Source organism: Podarcis gaigeae, assembly GCF_964106915.1.
Source record: "Podarcis gaigeae genome assembly, chromosome: 9".
Classification (NCBI taxonomy): Eukaryota; Metazoa; Chordata; class Lepidosauria; order Squamata; family Lacertidae; genus Podarcis; species Podarcis gaigeae.
In genome coordinates, this window is record NC_139685.1 from 1,638,967 (window position 1) to 1,655,861 (window position 16,895).

General features: G+C 43.0%; 2 protein-coding genes across 5 annotated transcripts in view; one reads left to right on the plus strand and one right to left on the minus strand.

The window, feature by feature from the left end:
• The window catches only part of RCN2 (reticulocalbin 2), a 1,080,843-nt gene that overhangs the window by 936,497 nt on the left and 127,451 nt on the right, over positions 1-16,895 (minus strand). The window lies entirely within an intron of this gene.
• The window catches only part of PEAK1 (pseudopodium enriched atypical kinase 1), a 72,201-nt gene that overhangs the window by 47,243 nt on the left and 8,063 nt on the right, over positions 1-16,895 (plus strand). For 2 of the 4 annotated variants that reach the window (XM_083757277.1, XM_083757278.1), the window contains exons 3-5: positions 5,728-5,924; positions 6,689-7,437; positions 8,308-8,393. In XM_083757277.1, the coding sequence (XP_083613403.1) occupies positions 5,728-5,924; positions 6,689-7,437; positions 8,308-8,393 (1,032 nt within the window). Of the gene's footprint in view, positions 1-3,883; positions 4,213-5,727; positions 5,925-6,688; positions 7,438-8,307; positions 8,394-16,895 lie in introns of those variants that run through there. The other 2 variants (XM_083757280.1, XM_083757279.1) reach the window with 2 other exon arrangements.

Sequence of the window (16,895 nt, forward strand, 5' to 3'; positions counted from 1 at the left end):
CCATACATCACTACTGGGAAAACCATAGCTTTTACTATACGGACCTTTGTTGGCAAGGTGATGTCTGCTTTTTAAGATGCTGTCTAGGTTTGTCATTGCTAGGTTTGTCATTGCTTTTCTCCCCAGAAGCAGGCGTCTTTTAATTTCATGACTGCTGTCACCATCTGTAGTTGGAGACTATTCAACTGTTAATTGAAGGTTTGGAAAGATGCTAATTTCTGCTGCGATTGGATTTTTAAAGAGCAGAGTAGACAGTTTCCATGTATTATTTCCTTCTCAAGGGTTTTTGTAACTACCCTCCTCTTAGCAATTGCAAGAGAAATTCCCTGCATCTCTCTTGAATCCTCCCTTTGTCCATGAACTCAGAATCCACACACAGACCCCAAAGTGCCCTTTTAATCATGTTTACATTTTATAGAAACAAAATGCAGATTTAGATGGTTTCGTGTTCTGTTTTAGACTGTGATTTAGGATTTGCCATCCTGTTTTAAGCAAAATCTGTGCCTATGTAACCCATATGGCTTAATTAGCACAAGAACTAGAAATATTACAATTTAGCCGTCAGATAGTAAGAGAGTCCTTGACTTGGGACCAGGGGTGGCTGGAGTGATGCAGAACTGAGACTGTAAAAGATCTTTTAAAACTTTCTACCTTCTGGAAATCCTTTTGCTTAGTGTGCTTAGAAACCTGTGACAATTGTCACAAAACCTTTGTACATTGTAGCAGATTTGGGGGAAATCACTCTGGATCAGGATAGAACATTGGTTGTGGTTTATCAAGCCACTGTCAGCTGGTTTGAGGTGGAATGTAGGAAGGAAAATGATAACTGGTTCACTGGTTCAGTGATTGGGCCCATCGCATACAATCTTTGGGGCCGTATGATGTGACATGCACTTCCCTGGTATTGGGCGGATTGCTCCTGCAGGACTTGGCAATGGAGATGCCTGCCCAAACTCTCAATAGATCTCATGATCTTGTAGGATGTGGGGAGGGAGAGAGCACAGATGACTGGAAAACTGCCTAAGAAGGAGCAAGGGTAGCAAACATGTGCAAGGTGCCAAGCAAGTGCCCTTCCCTCCAGCTAGCACTTCAGTTGGGGTAGCAAGTTTGGCAACAAATGCAATAAAGCAAAGGTCCTCGCCCCACCTCTTCCTTGGCATCTGCTTTTTTCTGCTGTCACCCCTGCAGCTACTTTATGTATTTAGGACTCTGGCAGGCAGAAGTTTTGCCATTGCGCATTCTGAAGTCTTCATTGAAGCCTTATCTTGTCACTTTCAAACATGCAAATGAAGAGAGAAGTCTGTCGGTTGCTGATGACACAATGATCTTAGTTCTGTACCAAGAACCTTTTCTTTACTACTGTTTCTAGGAAGACTGAGCATTTGAGGTCTGAGATCAAAGGTCATCTATTCCACTAAGGAGAACTAACTACCTCCCCCTCCTCTCAGTCAATCAGTGCTTCTCTTGCATACGTGGTTTCAGGAGGAATAGCCAACAAACATCAAGAACAATATTATAATATAAATGTATCTCTCCTTTATTCTATAGAGATAATGGAGGGGTGCATGATGTTATTCCTTTTTGTCCTAACAGGAACCCTGTGATATAGTTACATTAACAGAGAGTTATTTTCCCAAGACTGTTCAATAAGCCCATGATGAACAAAAGTTTGAATCCAAGTATTGAGTCCACAACCAATACCTTATTCACTGTAAAACGCTTGCTCTTACCACTTGATCCAAGGCTTAGGGTTTACGATAGTAACTTTAAAATTTACATCAATGTTGGGCTAAGAATATGCCTTTGTCAAGATGGACTTTGAGCGATTCATAGCATTCGGTATTTTTTCAAATGGCCATAAGACACTTTGGCTAGCAATAAATTGAAGGTGTTGCCCATCATTGCAATGGTGGATTATATAAAAGGGGATATGCATTATATATAATGTTTGTTTATAAAGAAAGGGGATATGCACCGTGCTGCATATTTGTGGAGGCAGTGGAACTTTGAGGTTGGGCTGTTTCTCAGGTTTTATCCAGTTTCTTGTATATTTTGGCTGGATCAGATTTTTTAAGGTTAGACTTCATTGGAGGAGTCTATCCACAGACCTATTTGTCACCTGCAAGAAACTTGATGAAGAAGCAGGGGGGTGAGGGAAGATAAATGTGATGCTACCAGAAGGGATAGCTCAGTCAGTAGATAATGAGACTGTTAATCTCAGGGTTGTAGGTTCAAGCTCAGTGTTGGGCAAAAGATTCTTGCATTGCAGGGGGCTGGACTAGATTACTTTTGTAGTCCCTTCCAACTCTACAGTTCTATGATTCTAAGTCAAAATGTTGTCATACTTCTCTCATTTAATTGCTAAGAGATTAAAGCTTTCAGTAAAATTAATATCACCTAGAATCATAGAATCATAGAATCATAGAGTTGGAAGAGACCGCAAGGGCCATCGAGTCCAACCCCCTGCCCCCTGTAAAACTTCATTCCTCGGTTTGGAACTCTAGCCTCTTCGCTTGATTTTTGTGCCTGAATCAGAAATTGTCATTGTCTTATGTTGAGTTTAGGTTTATTAGATGCAGGTCTTTGCTACTTCTAGTGAGAGAAGTTTGCATGTCAGATTGACATTTCTTATAGTTTGAAAGAGAATATAAATGAGAGGCCCTTAAACTTTGTTGTTCTGGACTGTTGGTCCTGAGTTGCTGGAAAATAATAAATACTTGTGGGGGGTTTTTGGTTTTGAAAGAAAGAAAGAAAGAAAGAAAGAAAGAGGAGGCTCTTCCTTCCTTCTTCAGTCCCTGCTGCTTCCCACATCCCAGCTTTGCATGCAAAGAGCTTAGGTTCAATTTCTGGCATCTCTAGGTGGATTTAAGAAATATACACACACACAAACACACACACAAACACAGGCTGGCACCCCTCTGGAGGCTTTACCTGGGGCAAAGAAACCTGGCTAGCCCCACCCCCCTAAGCTAAAGCAGCTTCCTGTGTTCCTATTTTGGGATTGATATTCCTTTACTTCAGTGGGTGTTGGGATGCTCGTATTTGCCCTTGCAGAGGGACCAGTCCAGATTCGATCAGGATTTGTAGTAAAGAGGTATTAAATTAAATAATTATTGTTTGTTTGCTGCATCTTTATGCTAACTTTTATCTTAGGAGCTCAAGGTAATATGCATAGAATTGGAGTTGGAAAGGACCACCAGGATCATTTAGTCCAACCCCCTGCAATGCAGGCATTTTTTGCCCAATGTGGGGCTTGAACCATAATTTCTCTCTCCCTCAGACACACACATGCTCTTAACAGGCATGCCAGGGGGTTGGACTAGGTACGTTAGTTTGAGATATGAAGGGTATAGTCCAGGGGTCAGCAAACCTTTTCAGCAGGGGGCCGGTCCACTGTCCCTCAGACCTTGTGGGGGGCCGGACTATATTTTGAAAAAATAAATAAATGAATTCCTATGCCCCACTAATAACCCAGAGATGCATTTTAAATAAAAGCACACATTCTACTCATGTAAAAACACGCTGATTCCCAGGCCGTCCGCAGGCTGGATTTAGAAAGCAATTGGGCTGCATCCGACCCCCGGGCCTTAGTTTGCCTACCCATGGTATAGTGTATATAGCTGAGTGGTGAACTGAAAATCTCACATTCTGTACGTTTCCCACAGAGGCTCTCCCAGAACCCTCCCTTTTTTCACAACTTTGACCAGGGAATGGAAGACGTTTCCTCCTTCCATCAAGACTGTTGCCGCATGATTGCAGTTCTAAAATTGATGTGTGTCCCTGTTTCTGTGACCATGTTTTTAAAGCAGATTCATATGTATTCTTTTTGCCAAGGAGATAGCAACTGCTCTTTGGACTTTGTCAGCTTCTTAAGTGACTTGGCCAAAGAAACCGTTCTGGAACAATGTCAGCTGTGTGCTGTGGTCAGGAGAGGGTTAAGAGGGCCGGCTTTGGCTTGGCTTCTGCTGGTTTCCCTGAGGTGTTCTGGCACATTCCCCAGACCATCCCCTGGAGGTAAACATCAAGGTGCACTAGGTGAGATCATTCCTATGCAGAGTTCAGTCCTGGTTGCTCACAGCTTTGCACAACTTGTAGCTCACCCGACCCCAGTGGAATAAATGCTTCACCAGAGTTTCGAGACATGATTCAAAGGCTCAAGAAGGCTCTGAGAGAATTGCCTTTAATGGGGAACTGTGTGAGTGAATATAGTGGGTGAGTTCCTCTTCTTTCTTTTTTAATTTCCTTCCTTACTAGTTGTTGATTTACTTTGGCAGCATGTTTCTCAAAAGTATATGTAGAAAATATCTGGGGGGCTAGAAAGGAGCCTGTTCTGTACTTCACCAATCAATAAAATGTTTTTAGAGACACTATCCTGTAACAGGAACCCTTGTTTCAAAATAGCACAGCTATCAGAGGAAGGCTGTTTTGAAAGACCTAGCTCTATCTTTTGGTGAGTAAAAGGGGGGGTGTTATAAGGTTTGATGAACACTGTCTCCTCCATGCCTCTGTTCCCAAAGTGAATTTACAACTTCTCAGATTTGATTTTTGAATGTGTCCTAATATGTGGAAAATTACATAGACTAACCCTTTGCTGTATGCACTGTTTTACACTTAATATGTTGTGGTTTACACTGGTTTTCACATGTTGATAAAACAGACATCAGTAATGAAAGGCTCAGTAACATGACAAGTTTTTGGGGAACACTTTTCTGTCTAGGTTTGCTAACTTTTGTGGATGGTTTATGCCAGCATGTACAGGTGGTTTCAGTAATATGTAAACATTGGTTGCCCTAATTTGTTGATTGCTTGTGAGCTGCATTTTGTACTTCGATCAGCCACTTTTAGGCTGCAATTTTATGTTGACATTGACAACTCTCTAATGATAAAACCTTGCCTTCCAGTCATATGGGAAATCATTCCTTCACATAGATACAGCATAAACCCTGTATACTTCCATGTCCTGTTTTGCACTGTTTTGGACAATAATTTAGAACCATTGGTATATATAGATTTTTAAATAAGATTGCAGCCTTTCTCTGATTGGAATAAATGATATTGTTTTGCATGATTAGTTTAGTTTAATACATTGTGCTGAATACTACAGATATACTAAGTGACAATGAGCCAGTGTATTCAGTTTTCTTGACTGAGATCTGAAACTGTTTTATCTTTTCTCCTTGAGTGATAGGATGCATTTTATGGAGTTTTGAATGCTTACCTCTCCAGTGTTAAATACTGGGCCTAACCTTTTTTTTTTTTTTTTTAACTGGTTAATGGTAGCAATATACAGTCATGCCTCGGGATAAATGTTCTTCAAGTTAAGTATTTTTGGGTTGCGCTCTGCGGCAATCCAGAAGTAATGGAGCGTGTTACTTCCAGGTTTTGCCACGCGTGCATGTGCAGACGGTCAAAATGACATCATCTGCGGAAGTGGCGACACGCGCAGGCGTGGGTTGTGTTCACTTCAGGATGTGAATGGGGCTCCGGAACGGATCCCGTTCGCATCCCGAGGTACCACTGTATACTTTTAAATACTATCTACCATTAATGTGGTAGTGAACATGGATACATCTTTGAATATTCAGGAGCTTTTAAGCTAGAAACTCTGAAAAAATCAAAACAACAGCTTTTTGCGGCACCATGAGTCAGTTCAGTAAAACTGAGACTGCAGTCCTCTAAAGAATTTACATTGCTGGTGTCCATTTGGAACTTTTGCTTTTGTTTTAGTCAAGTGCCTGATGAACAAACTCTGGAAAATGGTTCCCCTCGGATTCCAAGATCTGCAGTTGAAAAGCAGGAAAGTGGCAGTATTGCGTCCCTTGTTCTACTGTCCCCTCCCGAAATACCACAAGGACAAGAGGAAAGGGAGGAAATGTCAGATTCTTCTGATGTGAGTGCCTGCAGCGCTACATATAGTAACTTAGGTAAGCACCTTGCATCAGCACAGAAATATATTGTTTCTTATTTCTTTATGTGTTGTCTGAGGTTTTTCACGTTCACTTGAAAAACTGGTTCTGAGAATATGCATTGGTTTAATGTTCTTATGGGAACAAACAGACCTTTATATGTGTTCAGAACTCATAAAAATAAATATTGTTGCTTAACTTTTTGTGCCTCCCAAACTTTTGAAGTAAAGATTTAATTTTTAAATGTTCTATGTACTCTTTGAGTTAAATTTTATTTAAAATCCATTTTAATGGAAACTCCAGCACCCCATGTGCAATGACCTCAGCAATAGCTATACCATAAAACATGTAGATGACTTTAAGAACATGTTTGATAGGTGCTAAATGAGTATATGTAGAAGGAGATGTGAAAGGTTTAAGGAAGTCAATGCTACAATGCTATGGGGCTTCAAATGTTCAACTGAACATAGTTCTAACTGAAGATAACGTTTGCCTTGTATATACTGTATTCCAACTATGTTTTTATAAATACAGATTTTTATTTAGGTCTTCAAGGCAATGACTAACACCTAACAAATAATTGCAGTCTCTCTGTATGTTCTCTGTTATAGTGATACTGGTTTAGGTTCTAAAGTTTCAGTCTTCCCACTAAAGAATTACTTCCTGCCCAGCCTTAAACTGAGATACTCATGCTCCTCTTCACTCTCTCAATGAAAATGTCTTGTGCATATGTATCTTTCTAAGTAAAAAAAATACAATGACTGTTTTCTATTGTCACATAGGGCAATCCAGAGCAGCTATGATACCTCCAAAGCAGCCGCGGCAACCAAAGGGGGCTTTGGACGATGCCATTGCTTTTGGGGGAATATCTGACCCAGACATGACAGCTACCTTACATCCCACACCACCTCCATTGCCAAAGAAAACCATTATAAGAGCTCACACGGAACCACTTCCAAATGAACACCAGAATCAGGCCCTTGAAAGTGTCCTGTGTGTGATGGCCAATCCAACTTATGACATTGACACCAACTGGGAAGCAAACAGTGCCTGCTCTTCTGTCAGCTCCGAATTCAAGGCAATGGACCATGAGTCCGGAGATTCCTTGGACAGGCCTCCAGAAAAGGGACTGGCAATCTCATCAGCAGCCAATGGTTTTTCCAATCTAACTGCTATCGGTGTGAAAGACAGGTGTTCCAGTAGTATGGAGTTTCTGTCAGGTAGACCTGCTACCCACAGCAAACATGGCAAGACTGTCCAGAAACCACAGAGACAAACACTTTATAGAGGAATCGAAAACCGAGGGGAGGTGGTGAGCAGAATTAGAAGCCTTCACACTGATTCCCTGAAAAAACTGTCTGCCAAATGTGAAGACCTTTTCATGTCTGGGCAGAAAGATCAGCTTCGATTTGGGCTAGACAGCTGGTCAGACTTCAGATTAACCAGTGACAAGCCATGCTGTGAGGCTGGTGATGCTGTCTACTACCCAGCTTCTTATGCAAAAGATCCACTCAACAACTATGCAGTCAAGGTAAGAAGATAATTCAAAAGAGTCGCTCCACTAATCATATTCCAGAACTGTGTCCATTGCACTTCATTACTATTGACTTTGTGCTTAGTGGTTACAAAGAAACATGTTCTTTTGTGAGAGCTAGTGAATTTTTAATTAGTGAAAAATTACATTTATGGCAGCATATAAAAATGCAGTACAGTTAAAACAATAAACAACAATACCTACAACCTCAAAACAGTAATTTCATCCTGATCCTAAATCATTGTATTTTTATCTTGTGAACCACCCTGAGATCTCTGGATGGAGTGTTGTATATAAAGCCAATAAATAAGTAATAAATAAATAATTGCAGCAGAATAACAGGATTTTATTATTAGCTTAGGGCCATATTTGGGTTTACATGCTTGTATATCCTGTTATAAACTTTTATTTTCTAGAGCAGCAATTTTTAGGATCATTCTTTAAGCCCTTTCTCATACATTCCATTCCATATGTTTCCAGGATGGTCCTGGGAAAATGCCCTCCAATGACCCTTCAGAAATGCATTGAGTAAACAAAACCTGAGGATGTTAGTGCCCCAAATTCCTTCTTTCTTTAAAGTGAATTTTTTGGCCTCCCTTTGTTTTGTTTTTTTACCCTTCTGACTTTTAAAACAAAAAAACTATTCTTGCCTATTTAGCATACTGCTGTTATAATGAGTTACTGTATATGAGGAGCTACACTTTTCCATTATTTATACAGAGGAGCAACTTAAATTATTTTGTTTCTATTTATATTCAAAAGTGTACATTATTTTATTAAAGTTAAAGTGGTTTACAATGTAGAAATTAGGATAATACAATACATAATTTTACAGAAAAATATAACATTTTAAAAAATACATTACAGAATGCAATTGGATGCAGACTTTTTATGGCAAGGACTTACAGAACTATGATTTCACCACCTAAGGACCAAATTGCATTTGATATTAGTCAGATATTTAAACAATTGTGCTTCTCCTGGTCACTTTTAATTTGAAGAAAAGTTAGCTGCAGGGTCCCAGTCTGAAATGTGCTCTCAGTTGGGATCCTGCACAAGTTTTCTGCTGAAAATCACTGCCTGCTTGGTTTTTGTTTCCCCTGATACTACTGTTTGCAGTAAACAACACTTTCAGGAATGAAAAGCAGCCAGGTGGGGACGGTTTTCAGTACAAAACATGTGCAAGACTCTAATCAGATACACATTCTGGAACAGTGCACTGTACCCAACATGACTGCTGCTGAGTACTTTCACATTAGCAGTTTTGGTTGCAGAGGGTCTGCAGGATGTGGCGACCAGCAGGAAGGGGAGGGATGAGAGAAAGAGAAAGCATTGCAGAATTACAGATGTTGAAGCTGGGAATTGGATCGGACATGTTGAAGAGTATTGTCCACAATAATTATGCAGATCTCACCTATGGAGGTGACTTTGACAGTGCTTTTCAAAGGCACCCTTTGTTCTTTGAAAGATAACTGTCAAACAAAGTTGCAACCATGGTTTCAGTACTATGCCCAAGCTAAAATCTAGACTGACAGGAATTCAAAACCAAACTAAATTGAGAAATTGTACTCCTGCTCAACAGCCTTTGCCAGAAACAGAAGTTTAGAAACAAGGCATTAGCTGTGGAGTTTGTCTCCAGATTACAGTGTGAGCTAGATCTCTTGAAGTCATCTACCAAATGTTTGCCGGTGTTCCAGGGGTGCGGTGGGGGTAAGATATCAGTATACCAAAGACTAGTGCACCAAAATGCTCTGAACTGGGCAGCAGCCTAAGATGACCATTGGTGCCAAGGGAGATGCAAGGTCCTATGACCCAATACAGTTTCTTATCTGTGGGCTCATCCACACTTCCATTTGTCCTGTGATTTCTAGGCATGGGCTCAAGAGGTTTTTCTTTTGTATCACCGCTTTCCCCAGGAAAATCTGTAGTTTACTGTTGATTCAGAACAAGCACCAATCCACAGAAAACCCGATTTACCTTTGTTCTAATTCAGCAGTATACAGCAGGTTTTCCTGGGACCAAAGATGAACCTCTCGCACGCACGCCTAAAAGCATGGGACAAGCAGAGGTGTAGTTGAGCCCCAAGTCTCTGTTCAAGCCAACCACCACCCTGTAAGGTTCAGCAGTTGCCAGTCATACAGAAAGGACTATACCATATAAATGTTCCATAATACTTGGTTCCATGCCAAGTGCTGTTTTACAAGATGTTAATTGGGTTTGTCATAAACTTTATAAAGGGAATAAAATCTGTTTAGCACAGACCTTTAGTTTAGCTCAAGTGTTAATTTTATTCTGTAGGTTCTATTACATACAACTGTAATATAAAATCACATTCAATGTACTTGTATTGAAAACAGATATTTAAATTGTCCAATTCATTGAGGTCAAAAATTACCCAATCTTGCTGTGAACCCATAACACAGGGCTGCCTACTAGATTTAAAAATATTCACAAGTGGCAAAACATGTACAAAGGATCCCATTAAGATAAAGAAATTATGCCCTATAGGCCACATATTCAGCAGGTGCAGCCGTATTGAGTTATTTCTATGGCATGGAGCCCAGCTCAACTAATTGGAGGCATGGTTCTCATTTCATCTTGATAAGAACAAGTTTAATTGATTTCCTTGAGAAACTGATAGTGTGATTTTTATTTAACTTACCGTGATTATTTTGTAGAAATAAAATGAACCATGGATTAGTTTTAAAACCATGCCTAAATATTACACATTGATGTCCTGTCAAAATACACCCAGACTTGTTCGTGAGTGTGCCTTTTATTCTGATTAAGTACAATAACAAAGCATTTCTCAGGTATGGCAGAAATAAAGCTCCACAGCATCTTACCCTCTTTTTGCTAAGTAGGTCAAGTTGTAGGGTGGTATAGATTAACTATAATTGCTCACATCCTTGCTCCTTTCAGCAACAAAAGCACAGGAATTACTGTAATACTTTGTAAGACAATGTGAAACTTTAAAATACAGTGGTACCTCATGTTACAGACGCTTCAGGTTACGCGTTTTCGGGCTGTGCACCGTGCTAAACCCGGAAGCATCGGAATGGGTTACTTCCAGGTTCGGTGCTTGCACATGTGCAGAAGCGCTAAATCACGCTTTGTGCATGTGCAGAAGCACCAAATCGCGACCTGCGTGTGTGCAGACACGGCGCTGTGGGTTGCAACGCTGCGGGTTGCAAACGTGCCTCCTGCACGGATCATGTTTGCAACCCGAGGTTCCACTGTACTACAGTGGTACCTCTGGATACAAACACCTCTGGTTGCGCAAGTGTCAGGTTCCAAGCTGTGCTAACCTGGAAGCAGTTGCTCCCGCATGCGAACTTTGCTTTGGGATGCGAGCAGAAATTACGTGCCAGAGGCACGCATGCAGCTGGAGACACACTTTCACTAATGGCGCCTCATGTTAAGAACAGCTTCAGGATAAGAACGGACCTCCAGAACGAATTAAGTTCATAACCAGAGGTACCACTGTACTCTCAAAGTCAGCATCCTTTTCTCATAAAGCTTCTGACTTGCATAATAAAATTTGTTGTTATAAAAAACCTACACTGCTGTATTATACATAACACAGACCTGTGCTCACCCCATCATGATAATCTGCACCCTATAATGATGAGGGGGAGTTGGAATACAAAAGATAGGGGTGCTGTAAGATGTTTCCTTTATTGCCCAGACAGTCCATCCTCTGACAACCCGTTCTGAACCTCAGTTTATCAATTATGATGACAGAAATTCCCTATGGATGTAAGAATAACTAAACAGTAGCTGTTTCAATTAATGGTGCCCTATTTTCAGATACAGAGAGAATATAGGCAACCAATTTGACCACTTCTGCACCTGCGCTTTGAAGGATTATATAGACAGTTAACTTCTGAATGAGAGATTTTACCCGGATAGTTTGCCTTGGCTCAAGAAGGAGCAAACTGCATATCGTTGAATCATAGAATCTTGGAGTTGGAAGGGACCCCAAGGGTCATCTAATCCAACCCCTTCCAATGCAGGAATCTCAGCTCAAGCATCCATGACAGATGGCCAGCCAAACTCTGCTTAAAAACCTCCAAGGAAGGAGAGTCCACCACCTCTCATGGGTGTCTGTCCCATTAAAATAAAAAGCAGGTTGCAGTATCAAAATTTCACTGCTCTGAACCTGCAAATATTTGACTTTTTGTGTCCTTTGAGCTCAATTGTGTATTTGCTTTGGAGCAGGAGCTAATATTTACTTATTTTTATTCAACAAGATTGACATACTGAATAATAATAATAATAATAATAATAATAATAATAATAAATTTCTAAGCAGTGTGCGTGTTCAATTTTTAAAAGCAATAAAAACAGTAAATATAATGGGCTGAATCCAAGTAAGTTGTTACTCAGAGCTGAACCATGAATTTGCATCCAAGTTGAGCCATGCTTGGGGCAGACCCATTGAAATGAATGGATGCATGGCTTACTTTGAGTGGAACTTACTTGGCTACCACCCTGTTCATTTCAATGGTCTACTATGAGTTTGAGTAACACTGGATACAATCCATTAAATGATCAAAATATCAGATAAACAGACATCCTTTACTGCTGCTGTAGTATTGGGTGTTTTCTCTCCTTCCAATAACTATTTTGACAAGGGTCATAGCTCAGTGGTGGAACACCAGCTTGGCATGCGGAAGGTTCCAGGTTCCATCTCCATGTAGGGCTGGGAATTGCCCCTTTCCTGAAACCCTAGAGAGCCACTTCCAGTTAGTCTAGATAATACTGAGCTAGAAAGACTCAACAGAAGACATCCCAAAGCCAGATGTCACATATGCAGTTGCGAGATTTTGCGCTGCCATGATGGACATCCATCAAAGGATGGTTTGTGGCACAAACCAGGCCTAAACTGGAGGCCCATGATGCAAGACCTGTGCTGCTTCACATTCCCTCCCTTATGGTCACTTTTAACTGCTTGTTTTTGTTTTTGTTTTAGGTTGATGTGAGTTATAATCACTTTTACTGTTAGCTTTTATCCCTTTCCTCTTCAAGTTTTATGTGCTTTATTTTATTTGCATGTTTTTATCTTATACTGGTCTGCATAAAATAGCTTCCTATTGAAATCAGCCCTCTGTTCAGAACCATGAGGACTAGAATCTTTTTATTTTAATGGAGCATTCCATTTTTGCCTCTTCAGTGCAAAGCTCCTCTTTCTCTGGTTGAGAAGTGTTAAGTTGTGGGTGAACATATCAGACGACACAGCGATTCTTCCAAAGCCGCTCTTTATTTGTAAGCTGGAACAGAACTGAACTGAAGAGCTCAGTCAGCCTGCTTACCGTATTTTTCCCTCTATAACACGCAGATTTTTTCTCCTAAAAAGGAAGGGGAAATGTCTGTGCGTGTTATAGAGCGAATGTGTGGTCCCTGGAGCCGAAAAATCAAGCAAAAATCAAATCGCAGCGCTGCACGCTGCACGGAGAAGCGAAACCTGAAAAGAGGAAGCGGCTGCTTTCCTGCATTCTGCCTCAGGGTCTTACTGCCCACCCTTCTCTGTTTCCTTGCTGTGTTGCTGTGTTTGCTGAAACGGAACAAAGAGCAGGGAAAGCCCCTCCCCTCCAGGCAAGCAGAGGGGAATTCCTCTCTGTGCTGCTGGGGGAGAGGGAGAGAGAGGGGGGAAGGGAGATAGAGGGGGAGGGGGGAGAGGGGAGGGAGGGAGGGAGGGAGAGAGGGAGAGGGAGGGAGGGAGGGAGAGAGAGAGAGAGAGAGAGAGAGAGAGAGAGAGAGAGAGAAAGAAAGATGGCTGGCTTGGGTGGGGGGAAACTTTTGCCTTTCTTTCCTCCCTCCCGTTAAATCCCTCTCCTGCATTCTTAGCCAGCTGCTTCTCTGCACACCCCTCTCATGTCCCTTCTTTGTTTTTCCTTCGCTCCCCACTTAAAATGTGGTTACAAAGCATAGATCCACATGGATCCTCAGGATCTTTGCATTGGGTCACCCCAAATTCACCATCAGATCACATAGCATGTCCATGGCTACAGCCTGCCCCCCCCCCCCCAAAATCACGCACCCACTGTTGCCTGGGGCTGCAATGGTGCAAAAATGTGGTTACAAAGCATGGATCCACAGGGATTCTCAGGATCTTTGCATTGGGTCACCCCAAATTCACCATCAGATCACATAGCATGTCCATGGCTACAGCCTGCACCAAAAAAAATCACGCACCCACTGTTGCCTGGGGCTGCAATGGTGCAAAAACGTGGTTACAAAGCATGGATCCACAGGAATTCTCAGGATTTTTGCATTGGGTCACCCCAAATTCACCATCAGATCACATGTCTGTGGCCACAGCATGAAGCCCAAAAATGATACATCCACTGTTTCATTCAGAATGTTTTTCCCCTTGTTTTCCTCCTCTAAAAACGATGTGCGTGTTATGGTCAGGTGCGTGTTATAGAGCGAAAAATACGGTATATAGAGCTCCAGAACAACGTAACTTTAGCAACTTTCTAAAACTATCCAATCACTGAACATCACTTTCGATCCTTCATTTGCATAACTATCTACAGTATCCCCCTGCTGGCCCAGGGTGAGAACTTCAGTACATAACACCCCTCTCCAGCGAGATAAGGCATTAGTTACAATCGTAATGGTTTCTTTATATACAGCACTACACGTAATGGTTCAATTAGGCACAAAACCGTATCGGTTACATTTCACATACTTAGACCAACAGTGATACATGTCCAACAACATAGTCCCTTAAATAAGTTGGGCGCTTGGAAACTCTGCCAGACCTCTGGGGACTGGTAGCCAAGTCCGGGGGGCCACACAATTCTTGCTGAGGCTGTGGTGCGACCCTAGGTGGCGTTGAAACCAAGTCCCCTGGATCCGCTGCTGTGGGTGGAACCTCCGCAAGTGGAGTTGGCGGAATATCAGGCACGGCAGTGGTCTGAGTCTGTGGGAAGTTCAGCAGACCCTCTGAAGTGGCTTGGTTCGGCTCCATGCCCGCAGTTTGCGAGAGAGGTTCAGGTGGAGCCTCGCCATCTGTAAGTATCTGTTCCGGAGCCACGAGCACAGTTGGGGGCACCACGGTAGTTTCCAAGTCCCCAACCCTGCTCCTAAGCTGGTCTATGTGCCGGTGACACAAGTGTCCGTCTTGTGAGTGCCACCTGGTACGAGCGAGGTCCAGTGACTCCCACTACTGTGGCTGGCACCCAAGGAATGTCCCCCACAAAGTTCCGGGCAAAGACCTGGTTTCCTAGAACAAACAGCGTGGCGCGCTGGCATAGCCTGGGGGTTCGGCCACGGCAAAGTCTGGGTGCAGCCGGTCGATTGGGGACCTGAGGCGGCAGCCCATAAGCAGTTTGGCAGGACTCCGCCCTGTGGCCGCATGAGGGGTGATGTGTTGTATGAACAAGTATTCGGCGACCCGCTCGTGCCAGTCTCCCTGGTCCAGGCGCACCAGTGCCTCTTTTGCTGAGCGCACCATTCTCTCTGCTTGCCCGTTGCTGGATGGATGAAATGGTGCCTTTAGGGCATGGCGGATGCCCAGTCCCAAAAGGTACCACTCAAAAGTGCCTGACGTGAACTGTGGTCCGTTGTCAGAGACAAGGACATCAGGACACCCATGCGTCGCAAAGAGGCCTCGCAGCACCCGGATGACGGCCTCAGTAGTGGTGGAGGGCATCAGGGCCACCTCCAGCCATTTGGAATAGGCGTCCACCACTACCATAAAGGTCCGGCCATGAAAGGGGCCGGCCAGATCGATGTGCACCCTTGACCAGGGTGTCTTGGGCGTCTCCCAGGTGTGTCCCTTAGCTGCTGGTGGCGCAGGCCTAGATTCTTGGCATGCTTGACAGGCGGAAACCCAGGCAGTGATGCCATCATCCATGTTAGGCCACCAGACGTAACACTGAGCCAACACCTTCATTTTGACAATTCCCGGGTGGCCAACGTGCAGAGCCTTAAGGACACGTTGACGGAGTCTTTGGGGAATCACGACGTGGTCTCCCCACAGCAGACAGCTGCGATGAGCCGAGAGTTCGTGTTGTCTGGTTGTGAAGGGCTGGAACTCCGATGCAAAAGGCCCTTGTGGCCACCCCCTCCACACCCAGTTGAGCACACGGCTGATGGTGCGATCCTGGGCAGATGCGGAGGCCACAGTGGCAGCTGATACAGACGCTGCCAGAAGATCCTCAATCCTCAATCAGGAGGAGCGATGAAGCAGGAGCCGGGTCTTCCACAAACGCTGGAAGAGGGCAACGGCTGAGGGCGTTGGTATGGCCCATCGATTTCTCTGGGCGATGGACGAGCCGGTAGTGGTAGGCAGCCAGGAAAACAGTCCATCGCAGCATGCGTGGTGAGGAGGCCCAGGAGCAGCTTGTGGTCGGTGATGAGGTCAAAAGTCCTGCCATAGAGGTATTCATGGAACCTCTTCACTCCAGCCACAAGTGCCAGTGCCTCCTTGTCGAGCTGGCTGTAATTCCGTTCCGTCAGAGATAGCGTCCTGGAAAAGTAGGCGAGCGGTGCTTCTCTTCCATCTGGAGCAAAGCATGGGTGGAGTCTGTAATAATGCATGTCCTCGGCTGCACCCCATCTATTTTATTTTGCACTGAAAGCACACTATTTCTTAAATCTTGCTTCTGAGATTGAAAGCAGAACCAGACTCCGTCTTGAATGCAGACTTGAAATGGGAATTTGGATTCAGATTCAGTCTGTCTTCCATCTTGTTATAGATAATTTGAGTCCTTCGTATGTTTTTATGGGGAACAGGGAAAAGGTTATAAACATTGATGGGATTCTAACAGGGTCTTCTTCACGGTTCAGAAGTTACCTGTGTGGAGCTAATCTCTGAGCACAGGTGTGATATGCAGACAAGGCCTCAGTCCCTCCAGCAATCGTGCTGTACTAACTTCCAAGGGAAGTCCCACATATGCAAATAATATAGTAGTTCTGCTGTCACCACATTTCTTACTCTGAAGAATAGTCACTAATAGACTAGATCTGTTTATCTGCTTATATTTCCATCTGAAAATCAGCTCAAACCATAAGCAGCATTTGAGAGAAAAGGCTTTGCTTTTGGCATCCAATTTTGGTTTTCAAACACTTGTATACTAATAATACATCAGTTGTTCCACTGAACTAATTATAATTTTTCCTCTTTGCATGATGACCTTGTGCTGACTAAATTGTTTTCAGTCATTTTTAGGCTGGGCACATCACACTACAGAAAAGGGATTGAACTACATAAACACATTTCAGCAATATAATGCAAAACTTTCTAAAAACAATTCTAAAACCCTTCATTTTGAGTGGTCAGGCCAGTCCTAGAGTCCCTGTGAATGACAACAAGCAAATATAAAACTCATAAAATTTCATTGTAAGGGGAATAGTAACATTCCAGATTACAAAATGAGTTTTCTGCGATCAGAAAGTGAGGTATTCCAGGCATGCTCTTCCCCTTGCTCTGTATCTGGAAT